General features: G+C 34.4%; 1 protein-coding gene across 1 annotated transcript in view; it reads right to left on the bottom strand.

Annotated features, from left to right (window-relative positions):
* The window catches only part of ASCC3 (activating signal cointegrator 1 complex subunit 3), a 333,322-nt gene that overhangs the window by 169,022 nt on the left and 137,996 nt on the right, over positions 1–26,304 (bottom strand). The window contains exons 12-13 of the mRNA XM_082633455.1: positions 20,379–20,555; positions 17,657–17,728 (exon numbers count right to left, since the gene is read on the bottom strand). Of these exons, the coding sequence (XP_082489581.1) occupies positions 17,657–17,728; positions 20,379–20,555 (249 nt within the window). The remainder of the gene's footprint in view (positions 1–17,656; positions 17,729–20,378; positions 20,556–26,304) is intronic.

Here is a 26,304-nt window from a genome sequence, read left to right as displayed (position 1 = left end):
ATCCAAAGAATTCACAGGCTCCTCTCTTAAGCATTTATCACTGACTATATTTTATTTTGAACTATTTTTGTGCTTGATTTAGCTCCTCTGTGAGTCTGTGATCATCCAACAATTACATGACAGGTATTGGGGATATAATGGTGGGCAAGGCCGGCATGTGTCCCTGTGCTTATGGAGCTTATATCTAGTTACTATGATGCATGATTGGAGTCTGGGAAATGGTGAACACAGAAGCTGCCATTCATTACATGAACAACTACAGGAAGAAGATGCAGGTTAAAAAAAAAGAAGAAGAAGAAGAAATAAAAGCATAGTCTAGAAATTAATTGGGGTCCTCTCTCAAAATTAGCAAATTCTTGATTTAAAGGTGATGACATTCCAGGTTTCTTCATTATTGGCCTTAGGGTGTCATCTTTCTAAATCCTTCCTGCTGTTCAAAGCCTCCATGCATTTGTATATTTCTAGGCCTTTAGCCATGTTTTATTTTACTTAGTTCTCCTGCCAACTTCATCTGGGGAAATTCTACAAACCTTTAAGGCCCAGTTCTAATGACTCTCCTCCAATCTCTCCAGGGAAAGCTATCACTCCCACAGCACTTTGTTCATACTTGTGCCTTGTGTAATCTTGAGATATATATAGGTCTCTCTGCTGTTGTACACAATTACTAGGACTAATAATCAAAGATATGATTTACTAAGTGCTTACTATGTGCTAGGCCCAGTACTAGGTGCCAGGCATAGTTATTTAATTTACTATTAACAACACAATTAGGTAGGTAATTCTATTAGAATTTTAAAGATGAGAAAACTGAAGCTCAGAGTTTTAATAACTTTTTACACATTCAAGAGCAGAACTGGGAATTATCCTCAGATTTCATAGTCCAAAGCCTATTTTCTTTCCACTAAGTTATATTCCCTCTTTGGGTGTTGCCTGAGGGCACGTTTACACCTTACTAATTTTGAGGTCTCCCTGTCATCCCCCATACCACTCTCCCTGCTATCACCAAATCAGTGGGCACTCATAAATGACTGCTGAAATTCCAATATTAAAAATGGTCAACTTTCACAAAAAACACTTATTTTTAGCACATTTTTGAGCAGAGATATGAATTTAAAAGTTTATAAATAATAATAGGATATAGGCTGAGTTAATACTTTCACTGATACCTTTTATTAGAATATGGGGTATAAAGCTAACTTCCAATTATTCAACTAGATAATTAATTTTCCTGGATAGTTTTATTTAAATTTATTAGCAAATGTTCCACTGATAATTAATAACTAAAATAGTTACTATTAGTCTTTTGATACTGTTGTAAAGTTATGTGTATACAGTTGACCACTGAACAACATGCGTTTGAAATGGGCAGGTCTACTTATTTGCAGATTTTTTTCAATAGTAAATCCTACAGAACTACACGACCCACTGTTGGTTGAATCCCATGCAGAATCGCTGATCTGGAGGAACCACGTGTATGAAGGGACCGCATATACTGAGGGCTGATGATAAGGTATAGGTGTATTTTTGACTGTATGGAGGGTTGGTGTGCCCCCAACACCCACGTTGTTCAAGGGTCAACTGTACATTTTAATGCCATTGTAAAGTTTAAAATTTGGATTTTTAAAAAGAAACAATTTATAAAATGAGCTAGTCTAAGAGCATCTTAAAAAAAATTCTTGACTTTGAAGTCAAAGACAGTTCCTAAATCAAAGCTACTTACATTTACAATGAATCAAATTATTCAGATCCGTTAACCCAAATAACGTCTTACTGATGGACATGAATAAAGAAAGCATTTTTATGTTTTATAATGGTAGAAAATTTAACACTACTATATTTGGATTACATCAATAAAACTACTATTACTAAATATAGGGCTAAAATGATAAATTTTAAACTTCTCTTAATAAAATTTAAACTTATTAATCACGAGTATAACAACTAGCATTTATTATCAGATATTCCTGCCAATGAACTGCATCACTAAAGCATAAGTTTTAGTTTAAAAAGACCTGGTGAAAGGCTTATCACATATACAAACTACATCAAATAGGGTTAATTTATCTTGTCTTAGCTGTCTCAGAAAAATGTATAATTCACTGACTAGTCTTCATGCATTAAATTATGCAAATAAACCAATGAAAGTAATCTGGAGGTAGAGAGAGAAGTGGTTCCACAGCTCCAAGCTGTGTAATTAGATCTACACTCAGCAGTTCAGAGCCACCTCTGGGCTCTCATGCTGAGAATATGCAGTTCTTCTCAAGAAACCTAAGCTTTTTAAGTGATAAACAGATTCAGGTTATCATTACTGAATTACATTTTAGGGCATTACCCTGAATGTGAAATATATTCTTCATCAATTTCTCTAAAGGAATCATTTTAATATTTATCAGCTTCTATATTTCAGTTGTATAGAGCTTTAACTGCTAAAGTTGGTTAAAAGAAATCCACAATACTTTACATCTTCTAAAACCTAAAAGATACTCATTATTAAAATGTATAATAATTAAAAAAAAACCAAAGTTGGACGGCTTAGTGTCCGTATGTACCATTACAGCAAAAATATATAACATCAGAGCTAAGCCCACTGTAAAAAGTATTGTCTTACAACCAATTTGCATATATCAGGACATTGTACAATACACTTGAAGCATAAGATAGTTGTATTTCAGTATCGTCTCTAAAATATTAAGACCACAAAAAATAGAGAAAGAAAGTAGAGCTTTTAAAACATAATTTTAAAATATTAAGTATTTTGAATGTATTTTCCCTTTGCTATAAACTTTTTAACATAATTAAAAATGTTTTCTTAAGCATGAAGGGGCTGTGGAAAACTATACTTTCTGGCTCAACCCTAGTTTGTAGGGGTAGTACAGCATTTTCAGCTACAGGTCTGTCTTACCATATATGCAAATACATTACTTGGTACCTGATTTAAGCAACAGAGGAGTTACAGTTGCCTGTGACTACTGACACTACACATAAAAACTTCCAGGCTACTGCATCCAGCCAGTATGTACCATTAGTATTCCACCTGGTTTTCAAGGCCCAGAAGGGAAAAACTACTGGTTTGCTTAGTCCAATGTATACATGACAAAGTAGAAGATGAAATCCCACCTCTACTGAAAAGCTAAATTGATACTGCATACGGAAAAGATCAGTCCACTTGGTTATCACCACAAGTATCAGTCCACTTGGTATCACCATCACAAGAACAGAAACTATTCATCCTATGGAAATTATGAAAAGTTAATGCCACAGAACAGTGGTTTAAAAACTCATTTTGGCTGTGTAATTCTTTCACTAAACTCTTTTGCAGGAGTGCTCTCTCTCTCTCTCTCTCTCTCTCTCTATATATATATATATATATATATTAAAAAAAAAAAAAAGATTAAGCTGCCTGAGTGGTCCTGAGAGATCCAAATCTCGTATCTCACTTCTTCCTCCCAAACAGCACACCTCGCCCAACCTCACGCCAACAATGCCCGTGGCCCCTCAGAGCACGCTGGAGCAGTCTGAAAATAACAGCTGTGAGAGCAACTCTACTAGGCGAAAGGAACAGCTCAACATTGTATTTTCTTGAAAATTCTGAAAACCCCAAATCTCTTTCATTCTTCTGGATAATATTTTGGGGAAAGAAATAAGTGGAAATATTCATTTAAGAAATAAAAATACGGACTTCCCTGGTGGCGCAGTGGTTGAGAGTCCGCTTGCCGATGTAGGGGACACGGGTTCATGCCCCGGTCCGGGAGGATCCCACGTGCCGCGGAGCGGCTGGGCCCGTGAGCCATGGCCGCTGAGCCTGTGCATCCGGAGCCTGTGCTCCGCAACGGGAGAGGCCACAACAGTGAGAGGCCCGTGTACCGCAAAAAAAAAAAAAAAAAAAAAAGAAATAACATACTTTCACTGGTTTCTAAATACCATTCTCTTACTAGGTTTGCTTGCAGAAATGATTAATCAGAAATGATTCATTCCAATTCTGGGATGTGAGCATGTCAAAAGGATAAAGAAGGCAACTTGAAGGGGTTCCCGATTGCCAAATTTGGGCTAATATGGTCATCTTGTAATAATGTAATAATGGATTATAACCTTTTGAATACAATAAGAATTTGAGTTGACAGAGAAATAAATGAATAAATGGGAAGGGGGAAAGCTCTTTCTTACATACAATGGAATGAAAGGAGGGATGGGAGTTAGAAAATCATCAATAAATGCTAAAACGAGTGGGTGAAAGTTTATTGTGAAATCTGTACATTTACATTTAATGCATAATTATTTGATTAACCTTTGGTTCTCATCAGATTATAAGCAACACTAATGCAGAGTGTATCTTTCTGTTTTCTGTCTTCAGCACAATCTCTGGCACACACTGGCTACTCAATAAATACTTGCTGAATATTAACAGTATTGCCTTGGTTTAGTCTTAAACACCATCTATCTCCATCCTGTTCAATACCTAGAATTAAGGTTGATGAGTCAGATATAGTTCATACGCTACAAGAAAAGTGTAGCAGTGTCTATATTTGGCACTCTACCCACTGTAACTCTTACCTTAACATGGCAAATAGACTACAGAAAAAGATCCCAAATTATGAACCATTCTCAGTAATTTACAAGCTTCAAAAGTCTAGAATTCTCTTTCCATTTTAAATTTCAGCCTACATTATAAGTATTAAAAGATTATAAGCATTACTAATTATAAAATGTTCATATAGACACACATAAGCAAAACTTTTAAGAAACATTAAGCTGGCCTACTTGTAATGATTAGTTTAATAATGAAGGAATTTAATGAAGTTCTAAAAATCCAACCACTCTGAATTCATGCTTCACTGAAGATATTTTCAAATATGACTAAAATCTGACCCAAATTACACTGTTCTTAGTTAGTCCCCATAGTACAACTGTGGGTCAGCTTAATTCATTGGTAAACCTAGGTCAATCCGCTAAAGACTGATAAGACAGAATAAAGAATACTTTAATACACTGTAGCATCACACACAGAAAAATACTTTACTGACCTCCCTGACAATCCAAATTGCATTGACATTTGTTATTGACAGCCCCAAAATAACATCTATTCTGTAGAGCAAATTAAGCAAGACCAGCTAGTCTATTACTATGCAAATAAAATTCATTAGTGAGCTAACAATTTCATTTCTAAAGATGCTGCTGGACTTGAAGTTCTATTATTATTCAATATTATAAGATGTTCTGGACTGAATCTAATTTCAGTAAAATAACAACATAAAAATGTATTTTAAAGATTTCTATCAGTATTTTTCATTTATTTCCTTAGACAATAATCACTACTTATAATTCTAAACATCCAACTGTGCATTTAATATTCTCAAGTGACACACTTGAATAGATTCTCCCTAAAAAGAATACGCTTTTTTTAAAAAACTTACTTGAGCAGAAGAATCCCACTAAGGCAATATACTCTCAATAAAATTTTCTAGCTAGACTAATTGAAACAGTACTGCTATAAAGGGAAAAATCACAAAGTTGTAATTCCTCTTAGATTGGCTCTTAACTATCTCCATTTTTTTAAGGCTGCTCTAATGTTTGTGCTTACATAATGAAAAATACCTCGGTTTTCCATAAATCTGTATTGTACTCTTCAATTGACCCTCTTTAATAAGAAAAAAAAGTAAGAGAAAGGAAAAAACAAGAAAAAAAAAGATTTATCTACAAATCCAAGTTGAGGTACTTACACTGCACTTAAAAAAAGGTGCACTGCTATCTGACCATCCATTAAGCCATGCATTTTGCCTTTCTCCATATGATTTCAAAAACACAGCTACAAGACAGAGCAAATAAAATACCATAGTAAAAAAAAAAAAAATGAGACCAAAGTCCATGGAGAACATAATAAAGGACCATCGGAGAGACTATGCAATATAGGTAAGGTTAGAAAGATTTTTATAAAGCAGACAGTGGTAGCAAACTATCTTACTGGGATAGTTTAGTAGAGTACATGTCCTTTCAAGACACCTTTAGGTCTTGTTGGAAAACAATCCTCCCTGAAATTCCTGGTGATCCTACATGGTCAGGGCCTTCTGAGCAGTGGAAACTGAAGGGCTTTAACGGTAGAGAATGCCTCCACTCCCCCAGAGCCATTTCTTCTCATTCTATAGGTAATAAAGCCTAGAGGCTCCTTTCTTATCACTCAAAGAGACAACTGCTTATATTCCAGGGTACAGGCTGCCCCTTCCCTCCTCAAGAGAGAATCTGTTTATATTCCAGAGTGAAAGAGAAAGGTCCCTGGGCAGGTCAGTTGGTCTACTTCTTTGTCTCCTTTCTTCCTCCCTTCTTTCTCCCTCTCCCTCCTCCTTTCTTCTTACACCCTCTCTTCCCCCCACCAGAAGGGAGGATGTGCCAGCAACAACTATATACGCTTCAAGTTTCATAATTTTGGAGCACTCCTATGGGGCCACCCATGTGCACAGAGGTAGCTGGCTCTTACCATGTTACCCTGTAAAGCTAGAGAGGGGCAACCAACACCATGCTCTGTGAATAAATATAAGGTCGGTTCCCTACCCAGGTGTCTCTTGTTTTTGCCTATGCACGTGTGCATTTGTGTGTGTGTGTGTGTGGGGGGTATATAATGAAGTTAGCCTGTGGCAAGCTACCATGAATATCTTAGATCCTTCACAAGACTTAAGTCTCTGACCATATTTCGAGAGCAGCCACTAACTTGATGAATGCTGTACAGGTTGGAAATGCCCACTTTATTTGCTGTAATATAGTTAGAGCTGCATTTCCCATCTACTCATTCATAAAACCAAGAAAAAAGTAAGATAAGATCTGAGACTATTACACTACTCTCTTAAAAACAGAATCAATCATATTTTACAATATTAACTATAGAGACATAGCTCCTTCCTTTCCACCCCTTCTCACTTAAATATGCTACCATGACAACAAGAAAAATAAAAACCCTAGTTACAGAAAAGACAGTAAACGTTTGCAATGGTTCATTGAGTTTAAATATTCAACTCCCTTTTTTGCACTTTGAGCAAGTACAGGAATAGCTGTATCAGATTTCCTTGGGACACAAAATATTATACTTAGCTTTAATAAAAATACTGTTTGTTCAATTTTATCAAAAGATGGCTACAAAAATGTAATCAACAAATGCTTGTGGTGGTAACTAAACTGATTAAATATACCTACCAACTGCTTCTAAGTCCAAATATCAGCTGGAAACCAGCTAACAGAGATTCAATATATCATTTTCTAAAGTGAAATAAACAGCTGTCAAATTAACTTCTGACAATTTAACATAAAATATTCTGAAAAGCTGTCCAGATAATTTTCTATGGTGTTATAAAAGAAAAATGATTACTAGCAGTCAAACACTGTTTTAGTACTTCCCAAGTCTATGTTATTACTGTTATTCAAAAAATATAAATAATTAAAATAACAGTATAAAATAAACATGTATATAAATTAGGTTTTATTTTCAACAGAATTAGTGAAAATACCAAATATACAGAGTATTTGACAAAATTAAATACCACAAAATAGAATCAATGTTTCTTTTATATTACTTAATCTGATAATTATATATTTACTGTAATTTAATACTGTAATTACACAAATTATATGAATAAATGACAAAATAATCTAGTAAGTTCACTTTGTAAGTCTGGAATATTTGATTTAAATCAACTGTGGATCTATATAGAATCTTTCAAACAACAAAATTTATAACAAATTATATACAATTTAACTAACTTTTCTTTGCACACAAAACATGCATTTATGCATTGGCTGCATGCATAAAGCATATATGCAAAACCCAACAGTTATGGTTGTTCCTATGCAAGACATTCTGGAGGTGTGAAACAGAACAAACTGAGAGGAAAATTATATGACAGTATGGTAATAGTACCTAGTAAGAGGACATAGCAACTTGTACTATCTTCATATTTTGCTACATAAAATATGAAGAGGGGCACCAAAGAAGACACAGAGAACGAGAAAATGGATAGAAGTGGTGAGAACTTCTATAAGGGAATTATACTGACCTGACATATAAAAATAGAGATAATGTACAACTATTTAATAGATGAAGTGGATGAGATGAAATGGATGGAGCATAAAGCTTTGCCTTCCAGGTCTGAATCATTATATATGTTCCTTGGGTTCAACAATGAATAAAATATAAAGAGGACCAGTTTCAGGAAAATAAAACCACTTGTATTGCTTCCAATTTTATTCCAAGATTAAGCACAGCATTTTTTTTTCTTTTGATCTTTTGGCTGAAGATCTGTAAACTGTACAAGGACGGATCAAAATTTAGTTTATACCTGAAAGTTTCTAAACATCATTCTGAGACAAACTGTTCCATGTGCTCAATTTGTGCTGTAATTCCAGAAACCACTGATTAACAACTTTAAAAAGCTCAAATACCTAAAAACATGGACATACTTGTATATGTCTGTACGTGCCAGGAGAAAACTGAATACACTCAGGGGCAAGGGTACTGGGCGTGAGGCGAAGTGAGGAGAAAGTAATTCATTAGTCTTTTCTTTACATGTTTGTGTTTATTCACTTGTTATAAGAATGTGTTATTTCAGTAATAAAAATCCTCAGAGACGTAGGAAAAAAGTAATGTTAAGAACAATGAAGGAAAAAAGCAATAATAATATTCCTCATCAAAAAGTATTCCCTTTGCAAATGAAGAGAACATTACAAGGTTAACAAAGAAACTGCTATATATAAAATCTCAAGAATATAATTGAGTACCCTTATGGTAAGCTATAGTTCAGAAAAATGGAACTTTTCTCTGTTCCCTTAAAAATGTGAAGTTTTAAAAGGGTTCAAAGGTTACCCCTCTAGGGCTTAATGAATAGAAATAAAGAAAGAATATATTAACTTAAAATAACTGGTGGCATGAATGATATCTATATCATGAAAAATAGCTAAGTCAGATGGATATTTTATTTTAGGAGAAAATGAGATAATTTAATACTTCTAACTTCTAACAGAAAAGACTATAACTAGATGAAATGATATTAAGAGTAACTGTATGGGATGAAACATTTTTAAGGAGAATACCAACATTCTTTCATTGATCTTTACAGACTACAGGGGGAAAAAATTTCCTTAAGAAAGTAATCAAAGTGATCTTTGATGTCGTTCCACTTCTCCAGGTTGTTCTCCCCTCGGCCTGGATGTTCAGCTTACTGTGGAACTAATTATTATTTTCTTGATTTTCTTTGAAGTTCGTTGCTCCCTAATCCTTTAAGAGTAAGTTCAGACTTAACGAAGACTACCACATCTTCCGTTCACTTAGTCATCACACACTATGTGAGCACCAACTGTGTGCCAGGTACTGTTGAGACCATGATAATACAATGATGAGCAAAACCAGAGATAGCCCTTTTCCTATGGGACTTATGATCTTCTACTGAAAAGTGGTATTAATCAAAAATAGCCAGGAAAAATGTTATACTACAGCAAGAAATAGGAGGAAGACATATGCCGTGTTATTATATAGTTCATAATAGGGAGGTGAGAGAGGGAGGTAAAAAAAAGGCTTCTCTAAGAAAGATGAAATCTAAAGGATTTAGTAGAGGTCAACTAAGCAGAGAATAAAGAAGAATGTGTGAGGCAGAGGGTACAAGTTACGCAAAAGCTCAGAGGTTGAGTGAAAGAGCATCTCTATGATGAGGGTCTGAAAGAAGGCCAGGAAGCAGGGAGGTAGGAAATGAGGGAGAGACATGTATGTGATGAAGAAGAAAGGAGGGAGGTAATGGCCCAACACTATAGGAACCCCTGGGCCCTTTTAAAGGAGCTTTAAGTATTCATGGGTCACTCTGGAGCTTTGTTTTGAAAGGATCATTCTAGCTAGCTGCAGTATACAGAACAGCTAGAGCAAGGCCAGAATGGACATCGAACAGTTAACAGAGGTAGAGCAGCTAAGAGGTGTCCTGGATGACATGATGGGTATCTGGATTAGGTGGTGGAGATGACGGTGCAGAAGGAGAAGGGAATGTAAGGAAACAGGCAGATCTGAGAGACACTTAGGTCAAATGGACAGGCCCTCATGAGGGATCAGAAATGAGAACACAGGAGAGAGAGTTGAAAGGGTGACTTTTAGGCTTCTGTTTTACAGAACTAAATCTATAGTCGTGCCATTCACTGAACCAAGGAATAATGGAGGAAATACCACTGGTTTAGAGGGGAAATTATGTATTTGGTTTGGACATACTACATCTGTGATACCCAAGAGGAGAGGCCAGCCACGATCACATAGGTCTACAGCTTACGGAAGAGGTCTGGGTTAGGAATATAAATATATGAGTTATTTCTACAAAGGTTTTAACTGGGATGGAATGATACAAGAGAGAGTGCTAAATTAAAAAAAGGGTCTAAGAAAGAGCCAGGTAGAGAAGGAAAAGGCTACAAGGAAAGAAAAAGGATGGCTCAAAAGGTTAGAAGAGAGAGGAAAGCAAGGAGCTTTGTATCACAAGAGCCAGAAAAGAAAGGCACAAAGAAAAATTGGCATTTTGCAACTACTTCCACTTCTACAACCTCTCTGTAATCCTTTGATTATTTTATTCTCAACCAGGAGCTACTGTCATAAGGGAACTTTGCCTTAAAAAAAAGTAAACTTTTATTAAGGATGTGTCAAGCTTTGCTTTGACTTAATATTTAGTTGAAACCCTGTGGCAGGGGAAACAGCAGAATGCCTAGACTGACATCGTTTTCCATGTTCCTGAATTAGGCATGACCAAAATATGCAGCACAGTGATCACACGATCAAGCTTGCAGCTGACAGTGATAAGAAATTATTGTCCCTGAACTATACTAATTAAAAAATTTTGACTGCTAAATATATAATTAAATTTTCTTTAATGAATTTTCATTATGTCATACCAGAAATTCCTTCTATGATGATGATATTCTGTGTTCGCCTTCACTTTAACCAAATGTTGTACACAGATACACTATAGAAATCATACAGAGAGAAGAAAAAAATTCTAAGTAAACACTAGTAATACTAATTAAAAACTAAAATACAGAACTCAAGAGTACCAAAAACTAGTTTTTGCCTGTAAAATAAGGAGGGATAAGAAAATCTCAATTTGATAGAAGATTCATGAGAGCTTTATTCTGGTAGGTGGGGAGGATTTTCTGTTTCCATAGGTAGAGGTTTAGTGAATGCTTCCTTTAGATTTTCTTACAGTAAAAAAACACCTGAAATATTTCTTTAGCAGTACCATCTTTAGCAGCAAAGATGAAGGAGAAACGTCTTTAATTCTTGTTCTCATAATTGTGCAAATGTCTCCTTCTTAAGAATTTTGCTCTTATATTCCTTTGGGATTATGTGTCAATTTGGGGGAGGAGGGAAGCAAAGAAGGCAGAAAAGAAAGAAGCTCTCAAATAATTTACCAATAAAGTTCATGTTAGACAAATTTGATACGACAGAAACATTAGTACCAAGAATTAGAGACGCTTGTACCTGGAGGAAGAAAACTTTTTAGGCAAAAGGGCCAAAGGAAAAGTTCCATTATTGAAGTTAGCATAGTAAAATTTCTTTCAATTGTACATAATTACTTTTATATAAGCTAAAAAGCAACACTAGGAAACAAAAAGAATTCCTTTTAGATAGTAAATTAATCCATAATTATCGGCCAAGTTTTAAAGGTGGTTTCTTATTAGAGACAGCAACATCTACGAAAAACTTATAAACAATGAAGAAAGAGAAGACACATGTGAATAAGGAAAAGCTGATGTTTAGCATTAATCCAAGGTTGAAGATGATTTTTTTCCCTTTAACACTGCAAAACCTTTTATTCTTGAAACTGGAGGTAGATTTTGAGTAAGAAGTTACTGATTAAGGGTCTTAACATTTTGATAATGTGAAAAAAGAACAAGTTAACTTACAAAATATGCCATAATCTCTGAGGCAGTTTCTAATTTCTTTTCCTATGACTGTAACAAAATTTGTATAAAAAGAAAAATCTCAATAGGGTTAAGGCATCAACTATTTTCCCATTCTGCGAGTTACATCGGAGAAGGGGAATTATTAACAGGAATGATAGAGCTGTACTTGCATTTGGTAACCCAAAGAGAAGCTTACAAATGAGACATCTCATTAGTTTGAGCAGACGGATCAAAATTAACGGCTGAATCACCAACTTTTAATTTCCCAATAGCCAAGAAGAGCTTGAAGTCTTGCAGAGTACGACTGTTGAAAAGACAACCTGAAAAGATTTTCTCCACCTGTCATCACACATGCTTGAGTGGAACACAACTGCCTCCTACTGTTTTTAATACTTTTAAGACAAAGCTGCACATGAAATCTATTAAGTACGCAAACACACGAGTGTAGATGACTGGTATACTGAAACCCATGGAATACTATAATCAGAGAACATCAGCATGGCTTTTGAACATGAAATTTGCTTTATTCTAATTTAATCTAAGCAGAGAGAAACAAAATTAATTCGTCTATATATTTAAGAGGAAACAATTTTTAGCATGAAAAGTATTTATTTGCCTTAGAGTTATAGTTTTGTTTTGTTTGTTTTTTTTGCGGTACGTGAGCCTCTCACTGTTGTGGCCTCTCCCGTTGCAGAGCATAGGCTCCGGACGCGCAGGCTCAGCGGCCATGGCTCACGGGCCCAGCCGCTCCGCAGCATGTAGGATCTTCCTGGATGGGGACACGAACCCGTGTCCCCTGCATCGGCAGGCGGACTCTCAACCACTGTGCCACCAGGGAAGCCCTATAGTTCTTTTTTTTAATGGACACATATTTTTAGTCTTCTTAATAATGGTCTGAAAAGTAGTTGCTTTAATAAAATTATTTAGGGACACCACAATTAGAGAGAAAATCCAAAATACTAAACAACCTGAAAGCAAACAAATAGAATCAAGGAGTATTCACTGGAAGAATTTTTAACAAGCTGGCAAAAAGAGAGGGGGACATGAGGTTGTCGCAAGGAAAATTCAATTTGTTTTCCTGGATTAGAATAGACTGACTTACAATTTCTTACTACTATATACTAACTGCTAAGATATATTTAAAAGGCAACAAAATAAAGCTTAGGTTTGTTAGGTACACAGTGCTACAAGAAATAACTTATGTTCCCCTATTACTAAGGAAAAGCACATTGATCAAATACATAGCTGGCTGCTTAATAACAATGCACTAATGTCCAGTTAGTTACAAATAAAACTGAATTCCAGAGCAAAGCTCTCTGTTTCTCTCTGTCTCCTGTTTCTCTGTCTCTGTTTTTGTATCTGTCTCTCTGTGTATACACACACACACACACAATTTACTGTACTTTTATATGTACAACAAAACATTTATACAGAAGAGTCTCTTAGAATGAAGCACATATAGTTAGACCTTTTAGTCATTACAGTCAGGCAGAATAATGTAACTGAAGAGTTAAACTGGCTGTCAGTTTTTTAGATAATAAGGTAAAAGATTGTTGAATTACCTATTTTTCATTTTCTGACAGATGGATACATACAAATTCATTTGTTGAAATTTATCACTTGGAACCTTATACAAAGACTACTAGTGACTAGTATAACATTATATTCAACCTCAATTACAAGGGAAAAAACAAAACTCAGAAACTCTATTCTATTGTGGCGTTCTTTGTTAACCTTCTAATAAAAGCAGAGGACCACAGCTTAGAGAAGGTATTTCTTCAAGGTGATAAAAAAAGAAAAATAATCCAGTGAGGGGTTCTAAGCCCCTGAAAACAAACTTCCACATGAGCCTCAGTAATCAAAGACTACTGTGAAGTAGCAATTCTTGTGTGATGGATTAAATCAAAGATTGCTAGCCTTGTTGAAACAGGTATCTACCTCAGCTTCCAAAAATCAAAATGTATAACAGTCCTCTTTTCCAAGTATGCACACTGCAATTCCAGTTCTGGACATATTACAAAGACAATCAGCAGAAGCTGTCACTTATCATGCTAACTGAACTTATAAGCCAAATGGTACTTGGCAGAGCAACTTGCTAACAGAAGACTTAAACAGACAGAGCGATCCCTTTGAAAAGACTAAAACAGAAAAAGATTTTAGTTTTGGGCAACTTTCCTGAAGTTACATACATAATACAGATAATTTAAAAAACTGAAAAAGAGAGAGGTTTATTCTCAAATTATGTTGTAAACGAGTTTTTTACTTGAGATGATTACGTTAATGTAAAAGACTAAGATGCTGCCTTAACCTAGTACTTATAACCTGCAGGCACTGGCCTGGGCATTTGTAGTACTAGCAATACTAGAGGCAAATACCAACTAATGGGCCATGGTCCTGATGCATTTCGTATTTTCCAACAGCCCCGACTCACTAAGGATCTTTGAAGATGAGCAATTCTTCACAATGAGATTCTATTTACCAGAGTCCCCATGTACGTGACACTATACTAGGAACTTAACCAACAGTATTTCCTTACAACCCAATCTTACGTAGTACGACCTGTTCTACTGGTACACAAAGCCTAAAAAAACAACACTGCATAGAACACAAATTTTTAAATTATAACATCTTTAAGCTAAAATGTTAATTTACATGTTACTGCTTCTATGTACGGTTCTGTCATATTTTGAGGTAGGGAAAATAGAGAAACTATAGAGATAACGGAGAAAAAAGGATAGAAAATTAAGGGAGTAAAATGCATTTTAAGAAATGGAAGGACATACACCAACAGAAACTATCTCTGAGTGATAGAATTCAGGGATTTTTCCCCCTCATTTTTGTTTTTTTCCCCTCATTTTCGCTTTTTCGTGTACCCAAGTGTTAAATTTGTTTACACTCTTATTGGTCACCCTCTTTTATACTAATCATATTTTATATTAAACATTTTAAAGACACAGTTACAGAGGTTAAAGACCACAGGATCACATATGAGGCAAAAGCACTGGGAAGAATGGGTTTTTCTAATTGAAAGTTAAGTCCATACCCAAAGCAAATCATGAACAATATGGTATGTAAAACATGAGTTTTTGTAATCATGATTTAGAGGTAATTGTTGCTACCTAAGAAAAAAATTTCACTGGTAAAACACCACTGTGTCTTATGTAACTTAAAATTGTAAAACAAATTCAAAATGGCAAACACACATCAGATCATAATCTTACATCACACTACTTGATGCTATTCAGAACATGGCATACATTTAATAAAATCCTTTGTAGGTCTGCTATGACAATAAGATGTTATAACCCATTCGGAATGCATTATAGAATCATGTGGTAAGACCACAAAATATGGCCATTTGAGCCATAATCCTATTTCAGGGAATTTACCCTAAGTAAATGTTTCAGCAGAAAAAATAATAGGCAGAAAGATGATCACTATAGCAGCACTATTTTTTAATAACAGAAAGTTGCAAACATTTAAAGTACTCAATAATGGAGGAATAACCAATAATAAAAGGATCAACAAATGTCAACTCAATGGCAAAGTGGCAGTGTAAAGTTCTGAAGATGCTGTGGGCTTTTATCAACACGGACTTGTATTGCAATCCTGGAGCGACCTTTTACTAGCTGTATGACCTTGAGAAGCTGCTTAACATGTCCTAGGCTCATTTTCTCTTTTAACAAAAGGAGATTTAATGCTTATGTCAGAAGATTGTGAAGATTAAAAGTCCGAAGTGACTTACATGGCATCTGAAACTTAGAACTTGAATAAAAACTCCCTTCTCTCTATTACAGACATTAAAATTGTGAAGATCAGGTAGGAACAACGAAAAATCTTTAGTATTCATTAAGGAAAACTGAATATAAAGCTGTATATACAGTGTAATTATAATTTAGCAATGGACTGTAGCTAGTAATTAAAATTAAGTTTGAATGAGCAAAATTAAAAGCTACATGTGCAAATGGATAAAAAAAAAAACCAGAAGGACATGTATAAACATTACAATAATAATGTTGAAATGGTAAAATAATAGTGGAACTATGAAAATTTTCCTTATTATTGTTGTTTTATTTTTACAATTAAAAAAAGTAAATAATATGTAGGTATGTCTAGAGAACTGAAGAAAGTCCTACTTTTATGGAAAACAAACATCATCACTAATCACTGAAACAGAAACTGGGAGACCTGCAACCTAAACCCTACTTCTTATGGCAGAGAACCTGAAAATGATCATGCTTATCCTGCTCCATTCTTGTTTCGGGAGAGGGATGTAAGCATGGATCTGTACAGGAACTCTGACACTGAAGTGTTTCAGTGGGTTCTTAAACTGTAACCACACTTTACAGAGTCACCCACAGTGCATTTTTAGCCAGACAAAAGTGTAGGGGGAGGAGACAGCTTGGTGGTCCTTAAAAGGCTGGCACTGGTGGATGCCATGACATGCACACAAAAGGTGGGAGGTAATGCCTGTGTGCGACTTCTGCCTCATCTTTGTACACTCTTCATTTCCGGGTTCCTCCTGCCCTACAGCAGCTGGCCCCCGACCGCCTGAAGCCTCCCCTGGCGTTTCCCAACCTAGTCTGTCCTCTAAACAGGAACCAGCACTGTGAACCTAGCTCTCCATCTCAACTTTGGTCTGAATTTACTACTACAAGTGCCTGCCCTATGGCAGTTTTCATTTTGAAAAGTAATGCAATGGATGGATTCACACTAAGAATGAAAGGGCTGGCAGTGAGATCTAATCTCTACTGACCAAACACCCCCAGCCAGCATCTGAACTTTGTAAATCATGATTTCTAGCGGGACATGTTAGCCCCTGTAACAGTGAGAGAATGAACTATACCAGAAGAGGAAGAGGACATAATCTTCCTAGGATTCTTTAAATTACATTTACTTGGACTTTTACCTACCTACATTACAAGATACAACTGCTACATTTCCCAACATTCAGGAATAAGGATGCATTCCATTTTTTAAAGACATATTTTATAACATAAGATTATATGGAGAAAGGCTGAGTAGTTTAATAAATACTGATATTGCAATTACACTCCTTGGTATTTACCCAAAGGAACTGAAAACGTATGTCCACATAAAACCCATCCACAGCTGTTATGTACACATAAACTATGGTACATCCAGACAATGGAATATTATTGAGTGCTAAAAAGAATAAGCTATCAAGCCATGAAAAGACAGGGATTTGTGTACCTCAAATACACATTGTGAAAGAAACCAATCTGAAAAGGCTACACACATCATTCCACTTTTTTTTTTTTAACCATCTTGATTGGAGCATCTTGAACTTTGAAGTTTAAAAGTGCTTAATATCCAAACAATACGAAAATTTACTATATATATTTCAATTGCTACGACTTCAAGAAAACAGTAAGAATAATATAATATTTAAATGTTTTACATTATGTAAGTAAATTAAAATTTTTGATGTGTGAGAGAAGGTTGGTGCTTTAAAATAAAGAAGTAACCTGAAATGTAAAGGATGAAATTCTCCTTTCTCTTATCTATTTAATAAAAGTGGCAAACAAAACAGCATGATCTATCAATACTGGAATGATACTATTACCTATGAATATTTTATGACTTATATGATTACCCAGTGGGCTAAAAAATTACTAAGAAATAAAACCTGTGAATCATTATCTCAGAATTGAAGAACATTTTTAAGAGCATAAAATTGATAATTTTAATCATTAAGTGTTCTCTAAAAACAGGATAAAATAAAGTGTACCTGGTGTCCAGCCTTTACTTGTTTCAAAACACTTTCATAACATACTTCATCCATGTTATTCAACTGTTGCACCTTAAAGTTTTTAAAACATGAAAAATATCAAATGAAGCAATTATAAACTTCTTAACCACAAAGGAAACTTTATCAATTACGACACATCTCCTTTTACTTTCAGACTAGCCAGAACGCAGAAACAACAAATGCAATATCAACACCTGATATATAACAACCCAACTGGAAATAAACACAATATAATTAAAAAATACAAATAAAATACCTCATGCAATACTTTCAGTGTACTAGCTTTATAAGAATGCAAGTTTTTTAAAGACAATATGTTTAAGAATAATATTCTAGTTAGAGGTATTTTAAAATAATTTTAAAGTTCTTTTCACTGCTTTCCCCAGAGAAGCCCATTCTTCAGACTGTTTTTCTTCTATTTCAGTCTATAAAACTATACATAGAGCTTTCCTGTGTAATTCTCAAAATCACCGGAATATTACCAGTAGAATATCATGGCATATAAAGCTAAAATGGAAACATATACTATTTCTGAAATGTATACAGAATTCGGTAGATATTTTTCTACAGAAACATGTTCCAGATTAATTGGAAATTTAATATCAAATTAATGAATTTAAAAAAGGTCTCATTTTCCCTATTAATGATGAGACAGCTTCCAACCAAAAAGGTATGGTAGTTACCTCAAAGAGTAGGCATGTGACACAGCCTGCATCTCTCTATTTAACATTTATTAAGAGTCTGGAGGGGATGAAAATGTTACACATCTGAAATGACTATAATTTAGATTTTTTGTTTTAATAAAGGAAACATTTTAACATTCTGGAACTCTTATGACTTATAGTGATTAAGTAAGATGAGATAATCACAAGACAATTTACTCTCCATTAATGATTAGATAAAAAAACAAACCAAAAACTCCTCCAAACAAAACTCTCAGTAATTTTTTTGGTGAATTTTGGATTGAGCTCTGGTCAAAGCCATTATTTCAAATTAGACGTGTCATGGACACCATTTTCCTATTTTGTGTTCTTCCACAACAACTGAATCACATCATGAGCTTCTGAATGAAACTCTCAGAAATCTATAAGGATTTCTTACTATAAGAAATGACAAATTAACAACAGTTAGAATATATTAAACAACACCCTGGGGGAATTCTTGTTACCAACTGTGTATGTCAGCTGAGTGTAAAACTAATACATTTTAGTAAGACAAAAATGCATATTTATAACTAATATATATAATTAATTTACTATTTACATTGTGTAAGATTTGTAAAAATATTTTTTAAATTTTGCCAAATTTTTAAACCTTCAAAAATAATTACGACAGTTCAACATCTCACACCATTCCTTTTGTGATTACAATGCTAACATACTGTGGTGAAAAATACATGGAAGTTAATTAGCTTGAAGTGATTTACCACCTTCTATGATGAAATTAAAAGAAAATAAGTTTTAAGACCCCTGACAAGCATCTGAAAACACTTCCTTCTCTATATCTTTCTGTGAGAACCATCTGCTATCATTTAAATTATAAGCTGAAAGAACAATCTAATGTTATAAACAGCTCTACATCTGTTCTAATGATACATTAAAATAAACTAAATAATCAAATATATATTAAGATATGGCTGAAAAAAACAAGCAGCAAGTAATACTGAAAAGCTCTTGAAACAATGAAGGTAAAAGATGCATATCATAACTATTACCATATCATGAGCTGTTCTTCTACGTATCCATCTGAAATGGTTCCCCACAATTCTAAACATACCTTACTTTTATGCAATGCAGATGGAGCATTTTAACTGTTGCAGTGACATTGGCTTCTAGTATTTTCTAAGCTGAGTATTTTATTTATAATACTGTAGGCTAAAAATGACCCTGTTTTACTAATAAAATTGTTTTTAGACAAAAGTAATGTAATGCACTAAAGACCAAGGTTGACATAGTAACACATGATTCTATCCTGTTTTCTTTTATAAAGAGGTCATATGGCCCGTGAATCTTCTCCTAAAACTATTTCCTCCACAGGGGGGGAAAAAGTGTCATTAAACAGAATGATAAACATATAAATTTTAAGCAAAATATTCCTTCATGACATTATAAAAGCCTAAAATAAGCACCCTGATAATGCAAATGATACATAGTAATACTATTTAAGGAATTAGATAAACAGACTTTTTAAAACATTGCAAAGAATTTCAGAAATGCCACTTATGTATATAATTAATATGATGGTTATACAATATTATAAGTTAAATAGAGCCCCTCCTTTAATAGTTGCTATCATGAAATTATTTTTCTATTGCATATAAGGTATTACTTATTTTAGATGAATAATATTATATCATGATATATATTACTGACTTAACTAAAGTCTTTTATTATTTCACATTGGCCTTCAACCCTATCAAATTAACTTTTTGAAACATATTCTTATATATATCTTGTGTTCTTAGCTGAGAATACAAAATATACACTGAAAATAGCAATGCAAACTACTACAAGCAGCTTTTTGGAGCAGGAGACATTCTACTACATACAGCTGAGGAAGTGTGCTTGATTTTTTTTTCTAGGCTGTGATATTTGTAATGTGACTGAAATGGTCTTTTGGAGTCTCTAACCTCAAACAAGTATTAAACAATACATCAACAAAAATATTTCTGGAAAAGAAAAGTTTTAAAACAAATGTTTACCTTATTTGCACTTTTAACCCCCAGAAATGTCTGTCCAAGAGGAACAGGTCGAAAGCGGCCATCAAAGTAGAAAAGTCCAATGCAGGGATTAACGTGTAAAAACGTAGCAACATCGAGGTAGTTGGGTAAGGTTGCAGAGAGTCCAAGAATTCTTATCATACTCTGTGTGGATTCAACCTATAGGGGTTATTTTAATTAACATATGAGATAGATTCAACCCATCTGGATTTGTACTAAGTTTAAAATAAGTTTTAATAGTATAAATGATGAAGTAGTCACAATTAAATAAGATCACTGAAGAAATTGAGAATAACAACACATAATCTAAAAGACAGATAATGTGAAAAAAAAAAAAACTGGCCTAAATCTGGCATGTGGAATGATATGAAGTGATTAAAAGTATAATTTTAGTACATTTTCTAAGCTGGAAAATTCTTAGTTAAATGATTTCTTCTGTTCTGTTTTTTATCCCCCCTAAGAATTTAACAAGGCAAGTGACATGTGTTAGGTTTTAGTGTAAGCTTTACCACTTTATAATTTCAGGTGTTAAAAGTATATGCTCTTTATTCTCAAGTTCAATAATTTCAAATTCATTTTAAACACACAACCACATAAGTCTGAAATAATTAAGGTAGATTCTTCTAGTGTTTCACAAATTTAAATTCAAAATGATATACTGTATAAGGGACAGTTTGTGTGGAACAACAGCCAAAACTTGGGGGAAGAAAATCACAAACTACTCAAAGAATGTCCTAAGCTGCATTATTTGTGTTCACTGGTGGGGTGTAATATTCTAATTTTGTTGCTGAACTCTACTGAAAACATCAATTAATTTGTTCGCCTATCATTTATTAAGCTTTTAATGATGGGCACAAAGCCAGGAGAGCAGGGGTTTAAGAGTCTGTAAAAATTACAAAAAAAACACTGTAATGTGTCCCATTAATAGTAGCACCTTCTAAAAACTGAGAACAATGAAGAGAGATCACTAATCAAGCTCGGGTAAGTCAGGGAAGGCACGCAGAGGTGACAGTTGTCGGTGTTCTAAGAGAGCAGCTAGGACCTGCCAGGTAGGCCAGAAAGAATGGTGTTTAAGGTACTGTACTTAGCAACACTAACGGCACGAGCTAGAAATGCAGAAGTGTAGAAATGATCATGAGAAATCTCGCATGCCACGGAGTTTCTCCATTTTACTGCTGATGAGCACACGACACTATTCCATTCTCTTTCAAGTACTTTTTATGATGATAGATGAGAGTATTCTCATCTTTTTCCATCTCTAAACGTTTTAAAAATATCTTTATCCTTTTTAATTTTGTTTACTCATAGGTTTTCTACTTATTTGTGATTGGATTTGTTATGTTTATTTTCCTTCTTTAAAACCTAGCTTTTGCTTTTTTAAAAATATAGGATTCTAGCTAATAAATCTAATTCTATTGATTTCCTAGTTTGTATTTAATTTTTTTTCAACTGTATTGTTTTTCCATTTTTTTAGAACATTCTGTTTAAAATTATCCAACATTTAAAATTTAATAATTAACTCACTATAGTCCCAACATTCCTGTTTCATTTGAGTATAATTCAAACTCTGAATTATAAACTCTGTCTGTACTTAATAAACTTTCATTATTTTCTAATAATAGTGTTGTCACTCTCTTTCCCTTCCTTCCTTTCATGATCACTTACTGAGCTCTCAGTGTCAGAAGACTATTCTTTCAAGTGGTTGGGTTTTATGTCTTCAATTTATCAAATACAAAAGTGTAGAATGTATGTACATATATATGTGTTTGTATATACATATGCATATATAGATGTGTGTGTGTGTGTATAGTTTTACCATATAGAGGTTATTTCTAAATTTCTATTGTGTATATATATATATATATTTTTTTTGCGGTACACGGGCCTCTCACTGTTGTGGCCTCTCCCATTGCGGAGCACAGGCTCAAGACGCGCAGGCTCAGCGGCCATGGCCCACGGGCCCAGCCGCTCCGTGGCATGTGGGATCTTCCCGAACCGGGGCACGAACCTGCGTCCCCCGCATCGGCAGGCGGACTCTCAACCACCGCACCACCAGGGAAGCCCCTCTATTGTATTTTGTAAAGACTATGATCTTTTCAATTTCTGCTTTGAGAAAATGTCCCATGGAGACCTAAGATGAACATAATTTATCTATTTTTAGGGTATACAATTCTATGTGCTTGACCACTTTATGACATTAATTATATTATTCAAATTCTCTATATTTTATATTTACAATACAGGAAGTTAAGCATTTGCCAAGAGAAAGTATTACTTTCATTACATAAAAACTTCCCATTTTAAATTAAGATGCCAAATGTTGCTAAAGGGAACAGTCCAGGACCATTCACAGCTAAGCCCTAGGGGTTCTGCAGAAGTATGGGGGGCATTCTGCAGCCCCATGCACCTATAATATCCCTTCTATCTGGGTTTTCAAATCCTACATGCTTTCATATTTTTCTATACTAGGCTTCCATGTAAAAGTTTAATTTAAAAAAGTGTTTCTTACCTGGGAAAAAAGTTTGAAAACCTCTGATGTGATTTTTTAAAGTACATAAGACTTGGAATGAATTTGGTAAGTTAATTAACCTTCGACCAAATTCCTTTATGAGAGAATGCATATAAAAAGATTCTCAATCTTTAACAAAAGACTATACAATATTATTATTTTTTAAATCTAGGAACTTTTAAGTCATTCTCACCTTCTTGCTATCATAAGTAAAATAAGGGGATTCATGGGATATATTTACTTGGGCAACTATTTTAACTATTTTTTCAGTTTTTACGTCTCTCTTATTTACATCTAACTTTAGTCAAAACTTGCTTGCATCATGCTGGTATCTTCAAGTTATTATACCTAAGTGAGCAGCTCCCAATGTCAGATTTCTCCTTGGATATTTCTATACAATGCATATATGGGCTGGGAAAGTCCAAGGGCCTGAGTTCACTCCCTCACACAAGTATTATTTACAGGCACTTAGAAAGGCCCTGTGCCTTCCAAACTCATTCTGTAAGTAGGACAAAATGAATCTGCTTACTCACTGTTATGGGTTCTATCTGGGCTTCTTTGAGGACTAAATAAAACACTACCTATGAGATATACATATGGCTCCCAAACCAAACCCAACCCAAACAAGAGAACCCTAAATAAGGGAAACTGATGACCCTACCTATTATTTAAGAAATCTCCTTTACATGCTACGATTAGAATCCTTTACAGTAATTAGAATGATAATTTTAATTATACCATAGTTCTATTTCCTATTGGTGGTGATGTGAAAGGATATAAAGGTGATTTTTAGTTTTAAAATCATTCAACACAAAAGTTATTGAGTATATTTTTAAGGACTTTTGATGTTAAATACATGATATCTTGCAAACACTAGAGATATTTTTCTGGTAAAACCCCATTTTACAACAACTGCATTTTTTAATCTAAAAAAATTATATCATTCTCAACACAGATAAGGCTGTATGAGAAATATATTCTTTAAAATATGGATAAGTTGGAAGTTTATGTCTTAAACCACATCTCAAAACTCTATACACTATACAGAGTTATCTGAAAATATTAATAGTTGAAAGCTATAAAAAATTAACATTTTACAGTTTCTTCTTTATTATTACCCCAAAAACTAGGCAGTAAATTTTTATAGCATTTTCCCTCACATAAAATCTAAGTTTGGACAAAGTCTATTCACTGAAAGTAAATTTAGTTATGACAACTAATGTTAGTTCAATGTTGTTAAATATAACAGATTAGGGCTTCATTATACTTTTTTATTTTCCAAATTTCTTTCACTCATGCCAAGTATGTTGTGAATTTAGTCCCTAATACCACCATGCAACTTCAGAAACTGAACAGAATCTACACTGCATTAGAATAGCTACCAATGGTGTGTCTATGTTAGTTACAAATTGTTGAAGTGCCATGTAAAGCACTGCCATCTACTGGGAATGTCTGGTAATCACAAGGAACAAACAAAAAGGAACTTTGTTTTTTCTAAAAATATTTATGAGCACTGCACTAATACATTGGAAATAGAAGAATCATATAGATCATTCTGTTAAGGAGATTAAAATCTAGTGAGAGACACATATAAAGACAGAATTACCTATAGTTAAGTTGTGAAATTATAAGGAAGACTGTGATGAGTGCTAAAAATGTGCAAAGAAAGGGAGTACAGAGGGAACACAGAAAAGGTGTAATTCATTCTGAGTGGTAAACTAGGAAACACTTCATAGAAGAAGTGATATTTGGCAGACTCAAAAGAATAGTAAGTTTTCAACAGATGGACGTGTGGAGCAATAATATATAATTTTGCATTTACAACCCTTCATCTCATAACTAACAATACACTCTGACGTAAGTAAGATTAGTTTTACCTCTGAAAGAGGGCCAATGGCATTGGAAAAAAAGTGGGGAAGGAATAAATGGTTTTGTGTGGCTGGAACCTACATCAGCTAAGGAATATGATGGAGAAGTTAAAATTGGATAAATAGGTCAGGGCTTCAGTAGTGTTTAACGTCCAGTTAAAGTATTTAAACATTTTTCTTAAGATAACAAACAGCAAGTCATCAAAGGTTTATAAGCATAGTAAGTGATAAACTATACAATTGGAATTTGGCTATATTATGAAGAAGCCAATGTGTAGGATGAATTAATGTATATTTACATATTATATATCCATATTACATACAATGTATTATATATTCCTATATCATATGTTAACATATGATATGTTTATAATTATACTACATATGTAATAAACAAACCTACAATATATATTTTACTTCACAGTTTATAAACTATATATAGAAAATTATACTTTATATATTCATAATTTACAAAATATTTATAAATTTATAACGAATGCTTCAAAGTACATATGGTACATAATGTGTGTGTGTCTGTGTACATATGTACAGAAAGCATCAGCAGCAGGCCTGCAATCTATTTTCTCTCTCAACTGGGAATGCTCAAGAAAGAAAGGTGCCCTGGTCAAATCCCCTTGTAAACATGCTAATGACAGACCTCCTGGCAAATGTACTAATGGTATTTACTTGACCTCTAATGTTCTATAGTTGCAGGAAAGCTTTATCTTTGTAATGCTTTTAGCTGATGGACATGGTCTCTCTAGGTGGCTCAATGCAAACAAACCAGGAATGTATGGACTTATGTGGCCTGGATCCCTGAAAAGATCACTAAGCTATGTACGTATCAAGGTATCAAATCAAAACATCTCATAATCGGGAAGTATCACCTTGGGAAATAGTACCTTCTGTTAACTACTAATCTCACTTTACCTAATACACTAATCATATGCACTGCTTTGTATATCAATTCTACCTCGATAAAGCTGTTAAAATTTTTTTTTTTTAATTTCATAACAGGGCTTCCCTGGTGGCACAGTGGTTGAGAGTCCGCCTGCCAACGCAGGGGACACGGGTTCGTGCCCCGGTCTGGGAAGATCCCACGTGCCGCGGAGCGGCTGGGCCCGTGAGCCATGGCCGCTGAGCCTGCGCGTCCAGAGCCTGTGCTCCACAACGGGAGAGGCCACAACAGTGAGAGGCCCACGTACCGCAAAAAAAAAAAAAAAAAAAAAAATCTCATGATCAAAATAGGTCTCTTTTGTGTAAATGATGCCCTGCATGCTTCTTTTCGAGACCTCACAAGTAAAATCTGTGCCAGAGCATATCCACCGTGGCAAGAAAGGAGAACAGTGATGGCAGTGGCAGACTTCTCCATGCTTCACCTTTGTCTCACAACTACATGTATTATTGACATTATTCTTAAGTTGGGTATTAGCTAAAACCTCTGATTTTTGTGTGTCTACCTTGAATATTTCAATGCTTTGTGTTTTATGTATGTGCATCTGTACATGTGCATGCACATATTTTTATACGG

This window comes from Mesoplodon mirus, assembly GCF_964341445.2.
Source record: "Mesoplodon mirus genome assembly, chromosome: 10".
NCBI lineage: Eukaryota > Metazoa > Chordata > Mammalia > Artiodactyla > Ziphiidae > Mesoplodon > Mesoplodon mirus.
The sequence above is the reverse complement of the archived record's forward strand: the minus strand, read 5'-3'. Positions and strand labels throughout refer to the sequence as shown.